Source organism: Parambassis ranga, chromosome 16 (genome assembly GCF_900634625.1).
Source record: "Parambassis ranga chromosome 16, fParRan2.1, whole genome shotgun sequence".
Taxonomy (NCBI): domain Eukaryota; kingdom Metazoa; phylum Chordata; class Actinopteri; family Ambassidae; genus Parambassis; species Parambassis ranga.
Window position 1 is genome coordinate 11321308 of NC_041036.1, and position 20269 is coordinate 11341576.

A 20269-nucleotide genomic window follows, 5' to 3' on the forward strand; every position below is an offset into this window, starting at 1 on the left:
ACATGCATTTCTCTGAATGTGTGCACAGGAAACCTAATGGCGTATTAGCAAATGAATATGTCTCTTGCTGTTAAGTTGCTGGCACTTCATTGGGCCTGTGGGCCACACTTGTAATTACTGGTGATTGCCTTGATAGATTGGACTTCTCGTCCAGTGGGTTGAGGGCCTCTCATGAGGCCGACAGTGGAGGACCGGCTGCTGTTCAGTGCTTTGTAAGAAGGGCCCTTCTCTTGGACTCTCTACATGAGGTATGGAAGCCTCCTAATAAAGCATGGTATGTGATTGACCTCAATATCTCTGGCATATTGATTGTGGTCTAATTACCTTTAAAGATTGTCAGTTATGATCACTTTAATCACTTTTATGGACAGCAGCTCAACTGAAAACAAAATAATTTCACTCTGTCAAACTGTGAGGATCCTGTAAGAAGAACAGAAAGGAGTCAGACAGGTGTCTCGTATGTTTTGCATAAACACTTGTTTTGTACAGCAGCCTAGAGGAGGTATATATATGTGTGTGTGTGACTTTTGAATAGCCTTGCTTTCTAAAAAGAAACATCACTTTTCATACAGTGCATTTTAAGATGGCACATCTTATGCAGCTAATCACACCCTCAAAAATCCATTACCAGAATCCCTGCATGTTCATCTTCGTCCTTTTGGACACATTTTAGTGCTGTGTTACACTGACTAATGTGCTAATACTGTCAGCCAAGATGAAGTGTTGTGTGAAAAGGTGGGTGTTTACTCGGAGCTGTACTGAGAAACCCATTGTGTCTTAGATGCTGGAAGATGCACATGGATGTTACGGGCACTTCATGTGCATCAGCCCCTCTGTTTCTGTTTCCTTTTTGATAATTTGAGTTGGGAGCAAAAGTAAAACACCTTTAATGATCTGTTTGTTACCCTGTAGCTGCTCCACGGTGTCTCCATGTGTGACAGCAAATCCAAGCTTTGTAAAACAAAAGACTCCAAGCCCCCAGCACAAGGCTGTTATAGTTGAGACATGGCAGTGCTGCAGATCTGACTGAATAAAACACTTTGATTTTCACATATAAAAAAAGCATACAGTCCCTCCATGCCTGGAACCAGCTCATTGTGTCTGACTAAATTATTCATTTTGTTGCTCTGTCTTTTACACAGTAAATATATACACAGAGCATATATATTTCATAGGAGACATAGTTTGTGCTCTCACTCTGCAACTCAGAGAAAATCTTCAACAAACTCTCCTCATTCTACTCTTCATAAATGTCAGTCTGGTCTCTTAGTGGGAGCGTTAGCTTTTTTCTTCAGATGGGAGCCTCTCAGATATTAAGATAGAACATCTTTCATTTCAATCATTTGATATTTTATCACCCACAAGAGTCTCAAAGAGAGGTCAAGTGAACAGTTTCTGATCTCTATGACATCATTACAGCAACCCACTTCAGCCCATGTTCTGCAGGCCTCAACACTGAACTGTATGTGTGAGCACACAACCTCAGTTCAGTAAGAATATATATTCCTTAAAGTACAGATAAATATATACAATTAAATAAAGATTTCAGTGGAAATTTAAATCATGATTTTGCATACAGGTGTTTTATTGTAAACAAGTGGAAAAATGGCACATCACTGTAACTTCTTATCAAAAATGCACGGGAACTATTATTGTTTATACACTGTCTTGCTAATGTAAAAACACCATCAGTGGCATAGAGAGATAAAACTTTTCGTTTCACACCAGGCCTTCAAAATCATCCATTTTTGTTTTTTTGTTTTTAGAGTTTTTTAGTTTTAATTAGAGTCTGCCTCTAGTGTCCATTTAAGGAACTGCAGTTTTGGCACAGCTTAATTTCTCAGCCCTGGTAGTTGTTACTTTGTTTAAACTCAATGCCATCTGACAATTTTCATATTATGCCTTCAACTACTCACATTTACATAGAGATGTCAGATATGTCCCACTGCGACTGCTTACACTTCACACACAAATGCAAGAAACACAGAAAGCAAAAAGTAAATGATCTACAGCATTTAAAAGTAAAGCCACAAGATCTATTAACACAAAACCAATTATCATTATACAGTATACCGTAGCTTTAAAACTAGGTTTTTAACGATTTTTAGTCTACAAAACAATTCATGTTACAAAGCTAAACACTGAGCTGAAATAAGGCATCACGGTACATGTTTTCATTCAGCTGCAGGACATTAATGAATGATCCTCTTGCAGTGATGGCTATAAAAAAGTTCGAGATAGTCCAGGCAGGAGACAGGAATAGTTTTTTCTAGATTTACAATGCTTAGCTGAACATTTATAGTACTCAGTATAAATAGTTATATAACATTAGATTAGTTGGTTATAATAAAACTTAATGGTACAACGGCAGGACTACACATTGAAATAAAAAGAGTCAATATCACCTAATATGCTGTAACAATACTATCTGTACAGTTCATGTGCTGCAGATTTAAATGAAGCTGCACTGCTGCAAAAAAAAGAGAGAGTGAGCTGAAACAGCGATGCCACTTTCCCCTTCAGCTTCATACTTCACTGTCAGCTGCATATTTTACCTGCGCAAAAACCAGAGCAGCCGAAGCGCTGGAGGAGTGGAAACATTGAGTCAGCTGAGCAAAGCTCAACAGTCGTCGCTGCTTCGTGGGGAAAGCAGCATTTCCATGTTACTGAAGAGTCTTTCACAAGCATCCTTCTCAGTGTGCAGTGGTTCAATAAAAGGCAGACAGAACAACACTGGCGCCGTGGTCATACAGATCATTACCTCCTTCAAAATGCTTCTTAATTATCTGTGTGACCCCTGTGTGTAATGATACCTTTGATGCCTTTACCAGCACAGGAACAAACAGGAAACTGAATACATCCCATAACTGAAACATCACTGTCTCAAGCTAACATTTACGATATTAGATTCTCGTTACCTCCTCAGTGATTGTGAGTGAAAGTGTCGTTACCAGTGTGGTGTAGAGCAGCCACAAGGTCTTATAACATGTTATTAAACTTTAAAGCTGCTATGAAAAAAGTTGAAATATTAAAAATGAACTGCAGGAAGGTGCTTTCTTATCAAGGTTCTTATTAATCAAAGTTAAACTGTTAACAGTGATATGTGTGGCAGTAACTATTGCCTTCTGTGAATATTTATACTATTGTGTTTTACACATCAAACCACGACTGAAGATGTTGTTGTTGTTTTCTTCATATATTTGAAAGCACACTGCACTTATGTGTAAAATTCTGATCTGTCACATAAAAATCAGCCCACAGGCCATTAGGCAACCAAGAAAATGACAAAAATGTCTATTTTTTCTATTATTGATTCAATTTCAGTTAAAAGCAGAAGTTATGAATGCATGTAAAGAACATTCATTTCTCTTTACATGCACTGAAGGACACCAAAACAGCTAATGGATGTTGGATGGATTATGTCAAGTCAAATGAAATAGGCTGCTCGTAGCTTGTATACAGTCAGTGACCCCATCAGAAAGCAGTTTTGTGAACTAGCACATGCCAAAAAACAACAACAAGTCACTTTAAGTGATATTTAGCATCCGTGAGCCACAGACATCAGCAGGTAGCAGTATGTTCCCCTGAAGCTATTCTGCCAGGACTGTATGGGGGCCGTCATAACTTCTTACTGTCACTGGGGATTTTCTCAGTCAGTCTGCTCTTCATCAAGTAAAACTCATGACAAGTCAGCTTGTGGTCAGGTGACTGACTCGGCCAATCAAATACTGGCCACTGCTAGGCCATAAAAAGACAGCTTGGTAGGGTTGTCTGTGCTTAGCATCTGTCTGGTGAGATAATATGTTCATTAAGGGTGTGTACATATTTGCACATCTATTATGTGTTTTTATGCAGTATACATTTGTGTATGCACAGGCACCCACAGGCATCCTGAAAGACGATACTTATACACAACCTAGTGAGACATAGAAGTTTCATTATATGAAACCAAAGACACAATCAATCATCGTAATGGGAGATCACACACCTCCACGTGTGGACTCACACTCCTGTGGTGTAGCACTGTGTAATGTCAGTCTGGAGGTCATTTTCCACTGTTCTTCCTCCCAACTGTTCCATGTCTAGTCAGGCAGGCGGTCTCTCTGTGGTCGCCGGAGCACAAACAGACGCGGGTTCGCGTGTGCTGTTGCGCACTCTGGAGAAGCTGCTCTGCTCCAGTCGGGAGCGGTAAGGCAGGCAGAAATCCCTGAAGCACCTCTTGAAATTCTCATCCAAAAAGGCGTACAGGACAGGGTTCAGACTGCTGTTGGTGTAGCCCAGAGCAATGCAGAGATGCCAGCTAGTCATCACCAGGAGGCTCTTGTGGTCAACCTCCACTATGGTCCTGACGATGATGAAGATGTGAATGGGAGTCCAGCAAATGATGAACACAGCCACCACCACCAGGACCATGCGTGTGATCCGACGCAGGTTCCGGTCTTTCTCTTTGGAGCCAGACAGCAGGCGGACGCTCTTCAGCCGTAGGATCATCAGGCTGTAGCATACAGTGATGACCAGGACGGGCACCACAAAGGCAAAGATGAACACACAGATTTTTGTCACTTTGTCCCAGTACTGTTGAGGTTCAGGAAATGCGAGCGAGCAGTTGGTGTTTCCTGAGAAGATAAAGTAAGTTTAATGTAGCCTGATGGCCTGATGACTTAAAGTCAGCACCGTTTTAGGTCATCACCAAAGGCAGCAACATTTCCCTTACCTTTATCTGTCACCTCGGTAACAGCCATGGTCATCACAGGGACTCCAATGGCTGAGGAAAAGATCCAGATGCAGACATTGATGAGCTTGGCTTTGGCGGGTGTGCGGAAATCCAAGGCCTTCACTGGATGACAAACGGCGATGTAGCGATCCACACTCATCATGGTGAGCGTGAAGATGCTGGTGAACATGTTGTAGTAGTCAATAGCAATAACCACTTTACACAACAGCTCCCCGAAGGGCCACGTGTTCATCAGGTACTTGGCGCTCTGGAAGGGGAGGGTGCTGGTGGCCAGGGCATCGGCCAGGGCCAGGTTGAAGATGTAAATGTTGGTGGCTGTTTTCATCTTGGTGTACCTGAGCGGTTGGAAGAAAACACTTTATATAGATTCAGTGGAAATGGTTGTTTGTGGAAGAGGATCGATTTTTTTCTTTCCAAGGTCTTTATGCTGCTGTTAAGCAAAGAGGATAATTCCTGAGGTTGACTCATGATTTCCAATATAATGTTTCAAGGCTAGAACCTAATTTAGGCTGATCTAATCCATGCCCTCTCTCAAAACAATGGTTTGCAATTTCCCCTGAAAAATATTGGACTAAGCCTAATAAAAAAGGATTTTTAGATCCTTAATGTTGTTATGGTGGCACTCTAAACGCACAACAGCCTCTCTGCTCAGGAGAAACAGCCTGTAAGCCTCCATTAAAAAACACATTTCTGTCGATTTCAGCTGAAAAATCCTTCAGCTCTTCTTTAGATTACCTATGTTTTTTTTCTGGATGCAGATGAACAATGATGCCTTCCTCCACATATCTCCACAACATGACAGCAGCAAATTTAATTAAGCTGTGTGTACAGACTGCACAAAGTAACAGGCTTTAAAGGGATAAGAGAGGACCAGGGAATATGCTTTGTTTCAAACACAGACTGTTATATTTGACTGACACATCACATCACCACTTCAAAAAATTTGCATGAATTGGTCATTTATATGGAGGGAATAACAGAGCAGATAAAGCATTTGTTTATGCAAATGAATCATAACACAATATCTGACAGGAATAATTGGTGCAATGAAGTAATTTAATCACGGTTTCCCTCCCTCCTCTTCAACGTGTAGGAGGAGTGTGTGTAGTTGTGTGTGGGTGTGGAAAGTGGCTCTCAGACACACTGATGTGGGCTCACATCACAAACAGTTATAAATAGCAGGAAGATTTATTTTTTAATGCATAGGTCAATGTTTTAAAATGGCTACTGTTCTAAGATGTTTAATTTTCATTAGATGAGTTTGTTTAATACTTTGGTTCCATTTAAAATGAATGGCCATGAAGAAACTGTGTATAATTTTAGTGTTATTGTGTTAATGGCCACTGTAGCCCACATATCAAACCAAATGGCAGTTTTTTTTACTTCTAAGTACCTGATGGTTGATATTCTTACCTGACCACCCCGTACATCACTAGCACGTTTCCCAGCAGTCCAACCACACAGATGAGGGAATAGAGCGCCGTGATGCACACGGCGATGATGAGACTTGTGGTGTCCCTGTTGGCGACCCTGCTGGTCTCGTTGTTTTTTGAGGACACAGCAGACAGGAGATCCTCTGTCAGTGTAACGTTGGAAGGAGTTACGGAGACCGAGAAGCGCTCCATAAAGTCGTCTGAAGAAACAGTGGGGAACTCCATCACAAACAGTTTAGCGGAGATTTCTGGTGCGCCGAGAAAGTCGCAGATTTCCAAAGCAGGTGCAGTGAGCGCACGAAAACCGAGCGGCAAAGAACCGAGGCGCTCAGAGAGTGTAGGAGCGCTCTCTCTGTCTCCCTCTCTCTCTCTCTCTCCCTCTCTCTCTCTCTGTGTCTCTCACCTCCCTTTCTCTCTCTCCCTCTCTCGCTCTCTCTGTGTCGTCTTTGGTAAACCTTTGGTGCGCAAGCCCAATTGTTACCCGGCCAAAAGGGAAACAATTTTGTATAATGCTCCATCACATAACCATTATCCATTATTCCCCTTGTACCTAAATAACTACTTTTTCTTCCACCCATCAGTTTAATATCAGACATCTGCTGTTAATAATAATAAGACTTGTCTTTATTGAGCCATTCCTCTTATTGCAGCATGTCTCCATCTCTGACCCCCCCCCCCCACCCTCCATGGTCTTTGTCCTGAGAGCCTATTAGGGGGCTGCCTATTCTCATCAGGTTCACTTTTGTGCAATTACTTTGCTGAACCACTGGAGTGATACAATTACCTGCCAGTATGGAGGCTGATAAACCATGTTTGCATCTGTGGAAGGTGTGAGGGTTTTTCTGGTTCCAGTTGCAGAGCTGTAGGAGTAAATCCACTGCAGACATACAAACATGCTGATTTGGAGCTCAGCAGTGGGTCAGCATTTAAGAAATAGAGGTCATGTTTGGCTGGACCAAATATTTCCACATTTCTCTTTTCACAGCATTATATTGGTTGGAAGCTCTCACAGTACAGTAAGTCCATGGCGTGTGTCTTCTTACCATTTTCATGGAAGCACTCAGTCCCCTGCTTTTGTCTATAAATGTAAACATCAGAAACCATTAGCAGCAAGCAGCTGCAGGTCATAGTGTGTGTCTGCACATGTGCAAAATGTTTCCCACATGATTAAAATCCTCCCATGGCTGTATCTGTAGTGTTCATAACTGCAGCATTTATGCACTCCATAAAGTGACCTTTAGAAAAATCCACTTTTAAGCAGCTGCCATCGGCTCAGTAACAGAACAGGGACAGTAAGAAGAAGGCGGCCAGCACGGAGAACTAAAGATTTATTATATTATTTATATAATTTGATATATTATTTGTTCTAAACATATATTGTCAGCAGTAATTTAAAGGTTCTGATGGCTTAGTTACATTTTTCTGATTGGCACTTTGATTGCAGGGGCTGATGTCTGTATCTAAAGTTCAGGTCAGTTTCAATTCATCCAACATACTGAATTATAACCATATAGACTGCAAGTATGTCACTATCATTTGATTAGCAACTACCATTTTAAGCCATAGAAGACCATATTTGGAAGAGAAGGAGCTAGGGCTGAACCCACAGACACCATGAACAGCCAACAGCAGCAAACAGTAGCACATACCACTGTGCTGTCTGTTCTTCTGGTTCTCAACCCAGGGTTCTGTCTAAATTAGACTTACACTTGTTTAATACCATCTCTTCTCATTATTAGCTCTTTATATAAATAAAAAAATCACATCTGGTGTGTTCATGAGTGCTGGGCAAGTTCAGAGCCTTGTTCCATCCAGTACTGTTTTCTTTAATTTACATAAGAGGATTTGATGCATTGATAGATAATTATGTTTTTATAGCATTATGTGAAACACTAGCTTTGTGTTTGTTGATGAAGATTCTCAGTCATCCAGGTCATTTCTATTCAAAGGATTGAAGTCATGATTGTTTAAACATATAAGTAGCCTATATATAGTCTAAGGTGAGGCGTGGGTGTCACAGAGGTTACCAGACAGACACCTGTGTTAGATTAAATTCTGCCCACGTTACCTCTGGAGGGGCTCGGCAGTAAATTGCAGCCTCTGCAGTTATCTACAACTCTGACACCAAAGCTGTGATCACAGTATCCACAACAATAGTCCAAGTGGGACAGCTCACCTGGCTGGTGGGAAATGACTTATGCAGCAGTTCAGAAAGTAAGCTCTCTCTCTCTCTCCATGTAATTTCTGTTACACCCAGGGTGGGAGGATGGTGTACAGTGGAGGACTGTCTGTCTGATTAACGGAGAGACAGGGTGAGTGGGGCTCTCAGCTGAGTGCGTATGATGAGCCGTATTTGGATAACTGGTGGAAATGAGAGCAGGATGGCTTTGGATGTATAGAAGCCTACACAAACATAAAGCTGCTGCGGTGTTCATATTGTCTTGTCTACCCTCAGGGAGATTGACTCATGATTAGTCTGTGCAGGCGGCATGATTACCTGCATCACTCATCAGCCCAATGGAAACCATGGGAAGCATTAAACTGCTTGCCCAAATCCATCACGTCCATTGCAGAGAAACAGAGTGCAGACTGTTTAAAGGGGCCTTATAGTTGGCTTTTTGCATTTCACTAATAACTAGGACAATCAGACTGTAATGTGCTAATAAGTAGTTCAGTGATTCATGATTTCTTTTTAATAGATGGTCTCATTAGCTTCTATTATTTTCTCACATTTATGTGTTGCTGATGTTTAATTTCTGCTGTCGGTTTTGTGCGGCAGCCTGTACATCTCTGAAAGGTCACACAATAAAGGAATGCGTGCCATGTTATATTCTGACATTTCATGTTTTCACGTTTGCCGGCGTCTTTCCGGGGGATGTAGTGCGACACAGCAGAGGAAACTACAAGAACGCACGTTAGCTGATGCTTTGAAGGAGTTACCTGTTTGCTCTGCAGCTAGCTGTCAGAGCTGAAGCACACAGGAGGAGGGGGAGAGCTGGAGCCTCTGTTAGCTGTCAGGCTGCATCACTATTTAACACGCACATCAGTCTGCCCTCTTCACCCTTCAACTATTTTCACAAACATGGAAAGACAAAGACTATTATTAGTTTCTAAAGTTAGAGCAATGTCTCTGCGGTGTTATTTTGTTTTAATAGTTGTGCCAGTTGGTGATGATGGAAACTTAAATCTAGACAAATGTGGTGGATAGTTTTTCTTAGTTTTCTGTGCTGCAGTAATCCTCGTGTGAACATGACATCTCAGAAACTGTCTTTGTCGGATCAGTGTTTCCCTTTCGCTGTGTTTCCAGAGAAAGTCTACCATTTCCATAGTTTACCATAGTGCGGCCTACAACCTGGTTAAATTTGGACTTTGTGATAAAGTCGGGATTTTGTTCGACCCAATATGGTGTGGCATATCTGTGCGTGAGCGCATGTGTGAACAAACACAGGCATTAACTGCTGTGGTGACAGAGCCACGCAGAGATAAACAGGAACGTGGTCTTTTCAAACATCACATTTGTTGTGGCCTTTTCATTTATTATATCTGTCAGCTTAAAACATCTATTTCCTCGTGGTGGTGACAGTGTGTACGTTTATGCATTATTAATTTGTCGAGCAGGCACAGATGCCCCGCTGTGGTATTATGCAGACAGACTGCACAGCAGAAAAAGGACCTGTAACTCTGTCTCAGGATGTCTACTCTCTTTTAACAGAGAGTCATACATCAGATCAGAATATGTTTAAAGGATATTAATACCAACACTAATGATGTAAAGATGTTGCATTTATCCATGTTTTTAGACAAAAGATTTATTGAAATTCATTTTGATGTCACCATATTTCATTTCATTGACTTTTATGCAATCAATTTTGATGAGTAGGCAGTCAGAAAAGGGAGAATTATCAAATTCATCGATTTTGGGGATGATGTTATTAAAACAGTTGGTTATTAGGTTACTGAGGGGCTTCCTGCATTGACTACGAGTTATCCTTTCACCCTAACAGTGTTTTTTAGTTCTATCATCACTGACAAAAGCTGAATGAATCCTTTCTGCCTAGAAATGTGCCTACAAACTGGGGTCCAAGTTACAAACACAGGTTAAAAATTGACTTGAACCTGTTCTGACATATACTACAACTACACCAAATGCGATATATAAAAGTACTAAACAGTCTGGCCTTGGTGCCAGCCTATTTAATTAAACATCTAATAACAGACACAGCTTGCTGCCAGTGCAAGACCATGTGGAAGGGGTTAATTAATAATGCTGCAGTTAAAGCTAGTTGGCAGTGCATCACTGGGTTGTTTACACTGGGATATTGGTGTGTTGACACTATGATAATAGAGACTGTAATCTGGTCTGCATTATGCTTCCTTCAAACATGGAAATATGAATGCATAGTGCTGTGATGGATCTCACTCACTGTCGTCACTCGTTTCAGACGTGCGTCTGTCTTTTTAAGGTTCTTTGTGATGTTAAATGAACAGTTAATGTTATCGAAGGGAGAAAAACAGGGCGCTCAGGCTTTATGAGTGCTTAGTGCTGAGTTGTGGCACCACCTGGCACTCATTTACAGGAAATGGGATCATTATTAATTGCTCTTTGTGTGTGTGTGTGTGTGTGTGTGTGTGAGCATCCCCTGAGAAGTCCAGGCTTGTGCTGCACCTTGTGTAGGAATGTGACTGAAACACCAAAATGTAAACACCTCAGAATTTATTCAGACTTGGTTGAGTGATTCAGAAGAAATTAATTAGTCACACTAATGGAGGTTATCACTTTTTATAGCGCCTCTACCTCTAAATTGCAAAGTTACTGATGCTTGCTAAATCCATTTTGTGTTTGTGTGAGAGAGAGAGAGTGTTGTTGTTATTTTTTTCATTCTTATTGTTGAGGTAATAAATCATTCCTCACAGAAGACCTCCCATGGCATGGCCGCCTCTCAGACGCTGCAGATGCAAAATGAAAACCTCCATGGATGTTATTTTCTCCTCTTTGTGTGCTGTTTTCACAGCGGTATTCAACAGTAACAGGCAGAGGTTCCACTGACAATTAGTTATGCAACAGCAATGCTTGGGTCTAGAACTTGATTAGTCCGCTGATTTCTGTCTGGCGGAGGCACAGTTCAGACATGACAAGACAGACAAACAGAGTGCACTAATTGAAACAGTCTGTGACTGTAACACACATTGTGTCTGTCATTATGTAAACACTGAGTTTTAGAGAAGTGAGGCTGGGTTAGAACTTCAGTAATGCATCTTATTCATTGCTTCTGTTGGAGGGCAGTGATGCTGTCACACTGACTGAGCCTTTGGAAATCCAACAAAACCTCCTCTCCTTTTTTAAAATATACTTTTTTTATTTAACTTTCCTTTTCACATCAAATTCTGAGGCAGCCATTTTTTTGAAGGAGCAGAGTTAGTCATCGCTGTCATCCTCCTCGGGGTTATGTGTGTTGGCAGATGTTCTCTCCTTGACCCATACAAAGCCAATTCATGTCTTGTCATACAAGTTGGAACAATGTTGAAAAAAAGTGTTGTGCAGGGAAGAAATGAGTGATGAGTCAGTGTGTGCTTTTGGTTTAAATAGTCCTTGACAGAGGAGGAAAAAAAACAGAAAATGAGTGAAAATGCAGTGTGAGCACATACAGTAATGGAATGTCAGCAGATGTGTGTAATCTGATTTGAAAAGGTCGGCCTGGTTGTAAACAGATTTTTAACAGATACATTGTGCTGCCCTGGGGTCTGATAAATAGGTCGACATGGATGCTAGTAGGCACGCTAACACAGCAGACATTTCTCCTTGCTGCCCCCTCAGTGGTCGGCCTCCATATAGGAACGTATATTACCATCGTTTTCTTTAAATTACCTCATCGTTTTTATGTCTGCACCGGAATGCAGCCTCGTCTTAGAACCTCTGATGACACAGGGACACAGGTTTAGTTACTGATTACAGGTTTCTTGTAATAGGTTTCAGACAAGATTTAAGCTGCCCTTAAGGTAGAGAAATCCAAAAAAAACTCCACACACACGGTTTCATCGTCTGTGCCCGTATCTTTCTCACAGTCACTGCACAATCTCCTTCAGGGTCACCACATATCTGCACTAATTCAAGGTGCAATATGAAAGTGGGTGTCAGACAGGTGGCAAATAGAGTGGAAGAGAGTATAACATAGTAGCGCAGTGCTGAAACTCAAACACACTCTTTCAAAAATATACACACTTCTTACCTAAGCATGGTTGGGAGAAAAGACATCACGTTGCAAACAGGCAGCGATCACATCTAATTATACACATGACTGCTGGAGTGGCAGATGATCATTGATTTTTTTCTGCAACTTGTTAAAAGAAAACCTGCTAAAAGAGGTAAAAATGTCTTTGACGCCGATGCACCTGCATCAACTTTTGATGCAGAATGTGAAGATGCTCACGTCAAACCGGCAACCTTTTCATTGTCTGCATCACCACACATCACATCTTCGATAATGATGTGGGTATTTTAAAACAAATACAAGTGGATTTTTCAAGTCACCTTTCCAGGAACTGCAGGAATTACCTTTGTGTTACAAGTGGTAGAGATTCACAGTCTGCTCTAGTAGAGGACAAAAGTGACCACAAGCCATCTTAAGCTAACAAATCAATGTGACACTGTTGACTCCGGGAGCTCCTGAACTGTGAGTAGTGAAATGTATGAATGAAAATATATTTATAAATATAATATTGATATATATATATAATATTGATCAGCAAACAGACAGATGCATAGTGATGCATTGAAGGAGCGACAGGATAATAAACCCCTAAGAGAAGGAATAAGGAAAAAGTGCATCTGCACTGGCTGAAAAAAAAACAGAAAATGAGTTAGAGAGGACTTCAATGATCACTATGACCAAAAAAAAGTTAGTAAAATGTGGTTGTCAAGGAAACAGTGGTCCTAATCTCCATATGAATCCTCCCTGAAAGAGCAGAAGAGAGCGCACCTATAATTCTGCATTTTGTTGAGGTCCTGACACTTGAAGGACGATGACACACACTGAGGTGTTTACATCACCGTTCACTGACAGTGCATAGGCAGAGTATGAGGAAAATAAAACTGCAGTTTAATTGAAAGCACCTGAGATCTTTTCTCAGCTGATGAGAAATGATGAGATAGAATAAAAGATGTTAACAAGAGAAGCAGTTTGAGTGGATAGATGCTGCTTTGTGTTGCACTGCAGAGCATTTTCATTTCAGATTTGACCACTGGCCTCCTCTATGAGCAGCTTTCAATCGAGCCTTGAATTAAGATATGAGTTAATGACTATTTACTCAGTGGTGACAAATTATTAATGTCATGCAAAATATCAGGGTTGAAAAGCGACTACCAGCTTAAATGAGCCTTGTATCTGACTTTTCTGCAAAATGAAATCGCAAATTAAAACATTAGCTTTAAAGAGGAACAGTATTTTCCTCCTCCCCTGTAATTTGGTGTAATTACCTGCTCTCTGAGAAATTTTGTCAGTTTTTTTCATAATCGCATTAGCTGTATTTTTAGTAAATTACTTTTTAGTGCTTCGGTGCCACCTGCAAAATGAACAGGCAGCTCCTGTTGAGAGCTCTACTAACAGTTTTCCCTTCATAAGTACAGAGCTGTAATGTGGGTTATCTCCATAAATATCCATAAATCATTTAATAGATGATGTAAATCATTAATAAGAGCAACTTTGGGGTCATTCAGATGCCACCAGTGTTTACTTACAGCAGTCTGAGATGATTCAGTGCTGTAAAATGTGACATTGAGGGACTGTTGCTATTCTCATTTCCAGTGAATGCACCACAGGTGCACAATAGAAGTGTCAGTGTGGAATAAACATCAGTCAAAGAGAGTTTTATGACAGTTTGGCAACTAAGTTGTATTCAGTTCTTATTAATGTTGGATGTTTTAGTGACCATGAGCAACTTGTATTCTAGCTGAAAAGTGCAGAATGTTTGCACCACTGTTGGTAATGTCAGCATATTAAACAAGTGCTTATTTCCCAAAATGTATTTGTTCTGCCTTCAACACAGTTGCTCAGTTTCAGTGTCTTTTGTCAATTACTCTTCAGAAACTCAAAAGCCACAGAACAGTCTTTGCTGAATCAATGTGCCTTCTTCCCATCCTGTTGATACCACCATCTGAGCAGTGTTGTCCAAACAGTAAGACTATCAAATAACTTGACACCTTGTCAGATGTTAACAGTTCCTGTCCGTGCAAATATTCTGTATATACTAGCTGGAAGACAAATTGTTTTTAATGCTGGTCTCTGGATAATTTGTTACCATAAAGCTTTAAGAGTCGGACCAGACAATAATGGAAAGTGAAGGCTGAACCACAGCAGCACTGACAGGAAAGGAGGATGTTTCTATCTAAGGCAGCTCCTTTACATGTATGTTAACAATACATCAAGGATGACGGGTGGAGATGCTGCTCACAGTGATTGACTGAAACCAATCCAAGCTGGCACTGAGCTGAAGAGGAAACGACAGGGACAGTTCACCACCCAAATATGTGTATTTTATTTGTAAAATCCACAGCCATGTGTGCATTCTTCTGCATGATGTTGGTGCAGTTTGGTAGAAAGTACTTACTACATGAAATGACCCACAGTATGATTTGTGGGCTCTCACTCTTGTTGTTGAGTTTTTAGACGCAATGATTACATTATAGCCTCTGCCGCTGACCTCAGCGGCTAACTCAAAATGAATCTACATAAAAGTTAACAGCCAGGAGAATAATTAATATGGCCTTTTTGGAACTGTTGCTTTAACTGGACATATGGCTGAGAGGCAGGAGACTAAATGATGTGTTATGAATAGAATGGGTTTTATAGAGAATTGCCATTAAGGCAGCCATCGCAGGTTTTATTTCCACACTGTATTGTCACCTGATGGCGGCTGAGATAAGGCCATGGCGCCATTCAGACCTCAGCTCATCTCTCTGTTTAAACAGAGCAGGCTTATCGTCTGTGCACTAACAGGTTCTGTGCAGACAGCGTGCAGCTGCACAGATTCGAGATTCATTCTGTCTCCAGCTTAAATCTTCCTCAGCATCGTTACTTCTTTAATAATTCAACCATTTTTAAAATAATAAAAAATAAAATAATTCTGAATTGTGAATGATAGGTCTGCCTCTGGATGTATCAGTCTGCAGAATAATAACCAAAGCATCAAAGTTGGATTTAATGAACGCTGGGTTAAACTCAGAACCTCCCAGGATGCAAACACAAGATGAGGAGATAAAACTTTGATGATGAGTGAGGAGAAACTGGGATGATGCTGCATCAAAAACTGACATGATGCACACAGAGACAAGGCCATGAATATTTTATTTCATGTCATGACATAGGGAAAAATAGAAGATATAAGTTCATGCTTGAAATATATAAAAACACATGAATATTAGGAGCAAACCGAATAACTAAGTAAGTAAACATTTAAGAAAAGATATTATAAGGATGTGCATGTATTATGCGAAGAAAAAGGTCACCATTGTGACAGCACAGTGAAATAAACACTTGAATGTAGGAATATTTAAACGCAGGCAGCAGGGCAGCTAATTGCAAGGTGCCTGTTTTCCTTCAAACAGCAAAGTGTTTAAATGAGTGAAGGCCAGCTGCAAAGCAAAGCCCTCATTAGATCCTCGTTGAGAAACAGCATGTTAGACAGCCTGAAACACTGCAGTAGGATTAGTCAGCCAGGAAAACACGGCATGACGATGAACACTATAGGCCTGCTTGTCCCTGCAATAACAGAGGACAAAGAGGAAGAGTGTTTGCAGCACGACTCTTCTCAACCTGCAAGCGGATCACAGTTCTGTTGGTTCAATACAGCCAAAGATGTGTCATCTGATTGTAGGGATTGAGCTGTAAACACAGCTTGTATCGCCACTGATTCGCCACATGGATACACAGCAGCGTGTTATAGAAACACTGACTTTGTTGTGAAAGGCTCAGGAGACAAGAACAGTCCAAGGTCCGATGTTCTGAGCTTCTAAAGAAACCTGATATTATTATTATGTTCAAAGATCATCCATTTTACTGCTGATAGCATAATAAAAAAAACACTTCATTAATGTAGAAGAGCGACACAAAGAAAAACTTCATTGTATTTGTCAATAATTAGAAATGATGTGAACATGTTCCATTATCCTGCTTCTACTTTAGTTTTAATTGGAACAAAAACAAGAATTTCAGCTGTGTCCTCCTGCTCATCTGAAAAGTCTTCCTCATTGTCTCACTTGATTGATCTCCAGGCTCATTGAATCATTCACTACAGAGCAGGAGAGGACAGCAACATTTCAATGAGACTGGCTTCATCCTCATTACACTTGATAATGGTGCTGATGAGGACTATTTGAAATGGACGTAGCAGTTTGGCCATCCTTCGGGAGCATTTGCATATTCAGATGAAGGCTGTTTTTTATTTGTTAATTTTAATTTAAATATTGAACCAAACAGCTGCAACTGGAAAGATGGCTTCACTCTGAACAGGTCTGAACAGGTCAGAACAGGTCAGCTGTCTGTGTTGTGTTAAACACAGACTAAAATAAAAAGCCAAAAAGTACAGAAAAGGTACAGAACTAACAAAAGGAGAAAGAACAAAATGTTAACAAACCAAATAAACACTGGAAACATGGGCCATGCAGGAGTACAGGCAGGAGCAGATATGTGGCTGAGGCACCAGAGCAACACAGAATGAGCTGAAAACTGCAAGAGACTTAACTACATGAGGGATAACAAGACACAAGTGAAATACATTAGGATCAATCAATCAATCAATCAATTATGCAGTCTGGAGGTTTTATTGTGTCAGTTACCATAGTTCCTGTCTGTCTGTCTGTTGATAGCTGAGCATAGACAAATTCATTAAATTCATTAAAAATCCAGTTTATCATGTAAGTTTTCTACAGTGAAGGCTGTTACTAAACAATAAGAATGTAGATCCTGGCTTTAGATGTAAGTCGTGTGTCTGCGTTTCATACTTTAGTGCATCCTCAGACTGATTTCTTGTGTCGTATCTCCCGCCGCCTGTACCTTCCTGTTGGATGAATGACTGAGTTTATATAGAGGATCATTATCAGATGCCTCCCTATAAGCAACACTTTCTGCATTTCCGGTTATGTAGCGGTACAGACAGCTTGGAGAGGGCTTGATGTCTTTGTGGAAATGAGTTTTTCTTACATCCTACCTGACCTCAGTTTCCATCAAGACAGACAGATGACAAATGTTCTTTGTAGACACAGATATCTCATTTAACTAGAGTGTGCTTCCGTGAGCTTTGTCAGTATAAAACAACCAATATAAATGTTACACAACCGGTTCTCTGCTGCTTCACATCACAGCACATAATGATTGCACATCAGTTCTTTATAGATCCTGTCATTTAAGGCAATCCTGAAATAAAGGTCCAGAAACTGTCTTGCAGGATGGAGGAGTCCTGCTGTTTGTCCTCATATGCTCCCTAGCAACAGTGTCTCTGTCTGCTCCAGGTCATTTCACCCAGGATGAAGCAACCATGCATGTTATATCCTGCACTACTTGAACGCCTGTCCACTCTCCTGGGTCTCTTTCCTGGCAAACATGACTTTGTCCAAACAACTGAAGTTGCATGTCTTCAAAAGAGACTGTCCTCTCATGAACTACGACCTCGTGGGCTGTTTATGCAAGCACATACCACAAAATGACACATGTTTACATTCACGTAAGGCTCTCTAGTGGCTGCAGTAAATATGACGGATGCAAAGAGGAAGTCAGCTGACGTTACACAGCAACAATATTGGACTTCAACGTGGGAAAGCACTTGTGTAGAAAAAAAAATATCCTCCTCTGAGTGGAGGCTGGTTAATTCTCAGAAGAGGCCAAGGCTGCTGGCTAATCATTAGCCTCTGCACAGCAGATCAGAAGGCAGGTGGATGGCTCAGGGACTCTGCAGGCCTGACACAAACAGGAAAAATAAAACAAAGAGCAGGTGTGTATGAAGCATGAAGGCATGAATGTCCCTCCGGAGTGCAACCACTTTCAGCATCAAATGCATTTCATCCCACCACTCTCCAGCTCAAAGGCAGTTAAAAAGCATTTGCTTATTTGAGAGTGTGAGTTGGCTTCACAAGTGTTACAGATCATTCGTTCTGTCTCTCTCTACACATGAGGGAATAGTCTCAACTGAGGTGCTTTTTTATCAGCCACAACAGCAGGAAAAAGCAGACATTTAACGTTTTACACCCACACACAGGGTTATTAATACAAACACAAAAATGACTGACATGTTCCTTCTTCTGCAGCCACATATCACATCAGAAGACAGGAGCATGTTTTATTTTAGGCGAAAGGTGTGAGGCAAGTGGCTCAGTGACATTTTTATACTGGCCTTTTATGGGCTTTTTATACTGTTCGAATATGCCATCATATTATTTTGGACGATACCTCCCACCGCACCACATATCCATCAGTCATATTCATAAACATTTCGGATTATCAGACTCCAGTGAGTTGCAGGTTTAGTGTAGGGTTGGCACCATTTCAGGGGTGATGTTCCAAATGGAAACATTTCACAGGGAAATAATGTTTCCTTGCAGCAGGTTGGCATGACACTGCCACTTTCAACGTAAATTACAGAGGCAATGGGACAAAAGCAGATTAGAGGGCTCAAACTCAAGGCCTTCATGAGCACCTTCTACATCCAGTCAGTACAAGGCTGCATCTGAAAACTAAACGTCAGACACTCCTTCAAGCTCCTGCTGTCTGGTCCTCAAGACTGACACTTGAAGTGTTCAATGACCCTCAATAAGGGAACAACAAATATTTTTCTAATTTATGAAAATGATGGAGCGCTGTCACCTCACAGCAAGACGGTTTGTGGATGGATGGATGGATGGATGGATGTGTAAAGCTGCAGCCCAGTGAACACCACAATACACTAATGTAATGTTATACTGATGAAAGTAAAGTATGCTTCCATTGTACTGTCAGCATATCAGCATGTTCAAACTGTATCGACAATGCTTTTACTTTGATTTCTGCAGCACAAAAACATCACAATAAAATGAAGGTTTTCAATCTGTACTGTATTTGTGGGCGAATGCACAAACACGCTGAGCAGTTATATAATGTTAAGGCACACTAGAGGCGTCAAGACTCTAGGGATGACAATGACAATGTGTCTGTCAGCTGGGACTCAGAATGTGTTTAAAATCAAATATTAGCATGTTAATACACACAAAAGACATAAAAAGTAGTTTCCATTTATCTTAAAATATAAGCACCATAGTGTTCATAATAATAACATCTGTGTAAGGCTAGCATGCTGTGTTCATAGCCATTCTGCATTCAGTACTGGTAATCGCCTGACTGAGCTTGTTATATTGGGTACACTGAGTCACGATGAGCCTCATCATGACAAACGAGAGGACTTTAAAAGATATGTGTAAGCCGTGTTATTTATGAATATGTTACTAAATCCCTGAGCTTTGTTATGCAGCTATTTAACCTTCCTCTTAACATGTGTTAATATTAAAAGTGTCCAGTAATCTCCGTTGTCCTCTGACAGATGTGTAATTAGGGCCAAATGTTACGCTGTGCAGTGAAATAAATTCATCCTGACTGACAGCCCCCTCACCTCCTGAGGTCCTGACGTACTTTTGAAGCACACACATTTATCTGATTGGACGACAGTGATTGATTGGCAGACATGCTCCCAGGGAGTAACATTGGACTGGGTTTGCACCACAGTGTGTCTTAAAATTACATGCCATCACACACACACACAGGCGTAGTATAGTATAGATTTGTACCATAGGTCAGGTCAGTGTATGACTGTAAATGAATAACAGTCCTCTCTGCAGACAGTCAGAGATTTGCTGTGTGGAGCTTCTTCTCTCTGCATTCATCCTCCCCTCAGTCTCTCTCTGTCCCTCTTACTAAGAACCACGTCTGAACTACACAAGGTTTCCATTTTCAAGAGATTGGAGTTCAATTTTTGTCTCATCACACACCTGAAAATCGTTTTTCCTAAACTTTCCAGCGACAGTCTAATGCCATTTTAGAAACTTTAAAGTGGGCTGCCATGCAGCTTTCACAGAGAGTGGTTT

General features: G+C 40.9%; 1 protein-coding gene across 1 annotated transcript; it reads right to left on the reverse strand.

Moving 5' to 3' along the window:
- Positions 1–1647: 1647 nt before the first annotated feature.
- Positions 1648–6519, reverse strand: oprd1b (opioid receptor, delta 1b). Its single transcript, XM_028425210.1, has 3 exons — positions 6149–6519; positions 4715–5070; positions 1648–4616 (listed from the first exon to the last, which is right to left on the reverse strand). Exons 1-3 carry the CDS (start codon positions 6391–6393, stop codon positions 4087–4089), a joined length of 1131 nt encoding a protein of 376 aa, XP_028281011.1. The 5' UTR covers positions 6394–6519; the 3' UTR covers positions 1648–4086.
- Between the last annotated feature and the right edge of the window lie 13750 nt (positions 6520–20269).

Bases quoted from the DNA above. Each gene is read 5' to 3' on its own strand.
- oprd1b (XM_028425210.1), bottom strand. From the start codon at position 6,393: ATGGAGTTCCCCACTGTTTCTTCAGACGACTTTATGGAGCGCTTCTCG. The intron at 5,071-6,148 runs GTAAGAATATCA...CCAACCGCTCAG, and splicing joins GTGATGTACGGGGTGGTCAG to GTACACCAAGATGAAAACAG. The intron at 4,617-4,714 runs GTAAGGGAAATG...TTATCTTCTCAG, and splicing joins TACCGAGGTGACAGATAAAG to GAAACACCAACTGCTCGCTC.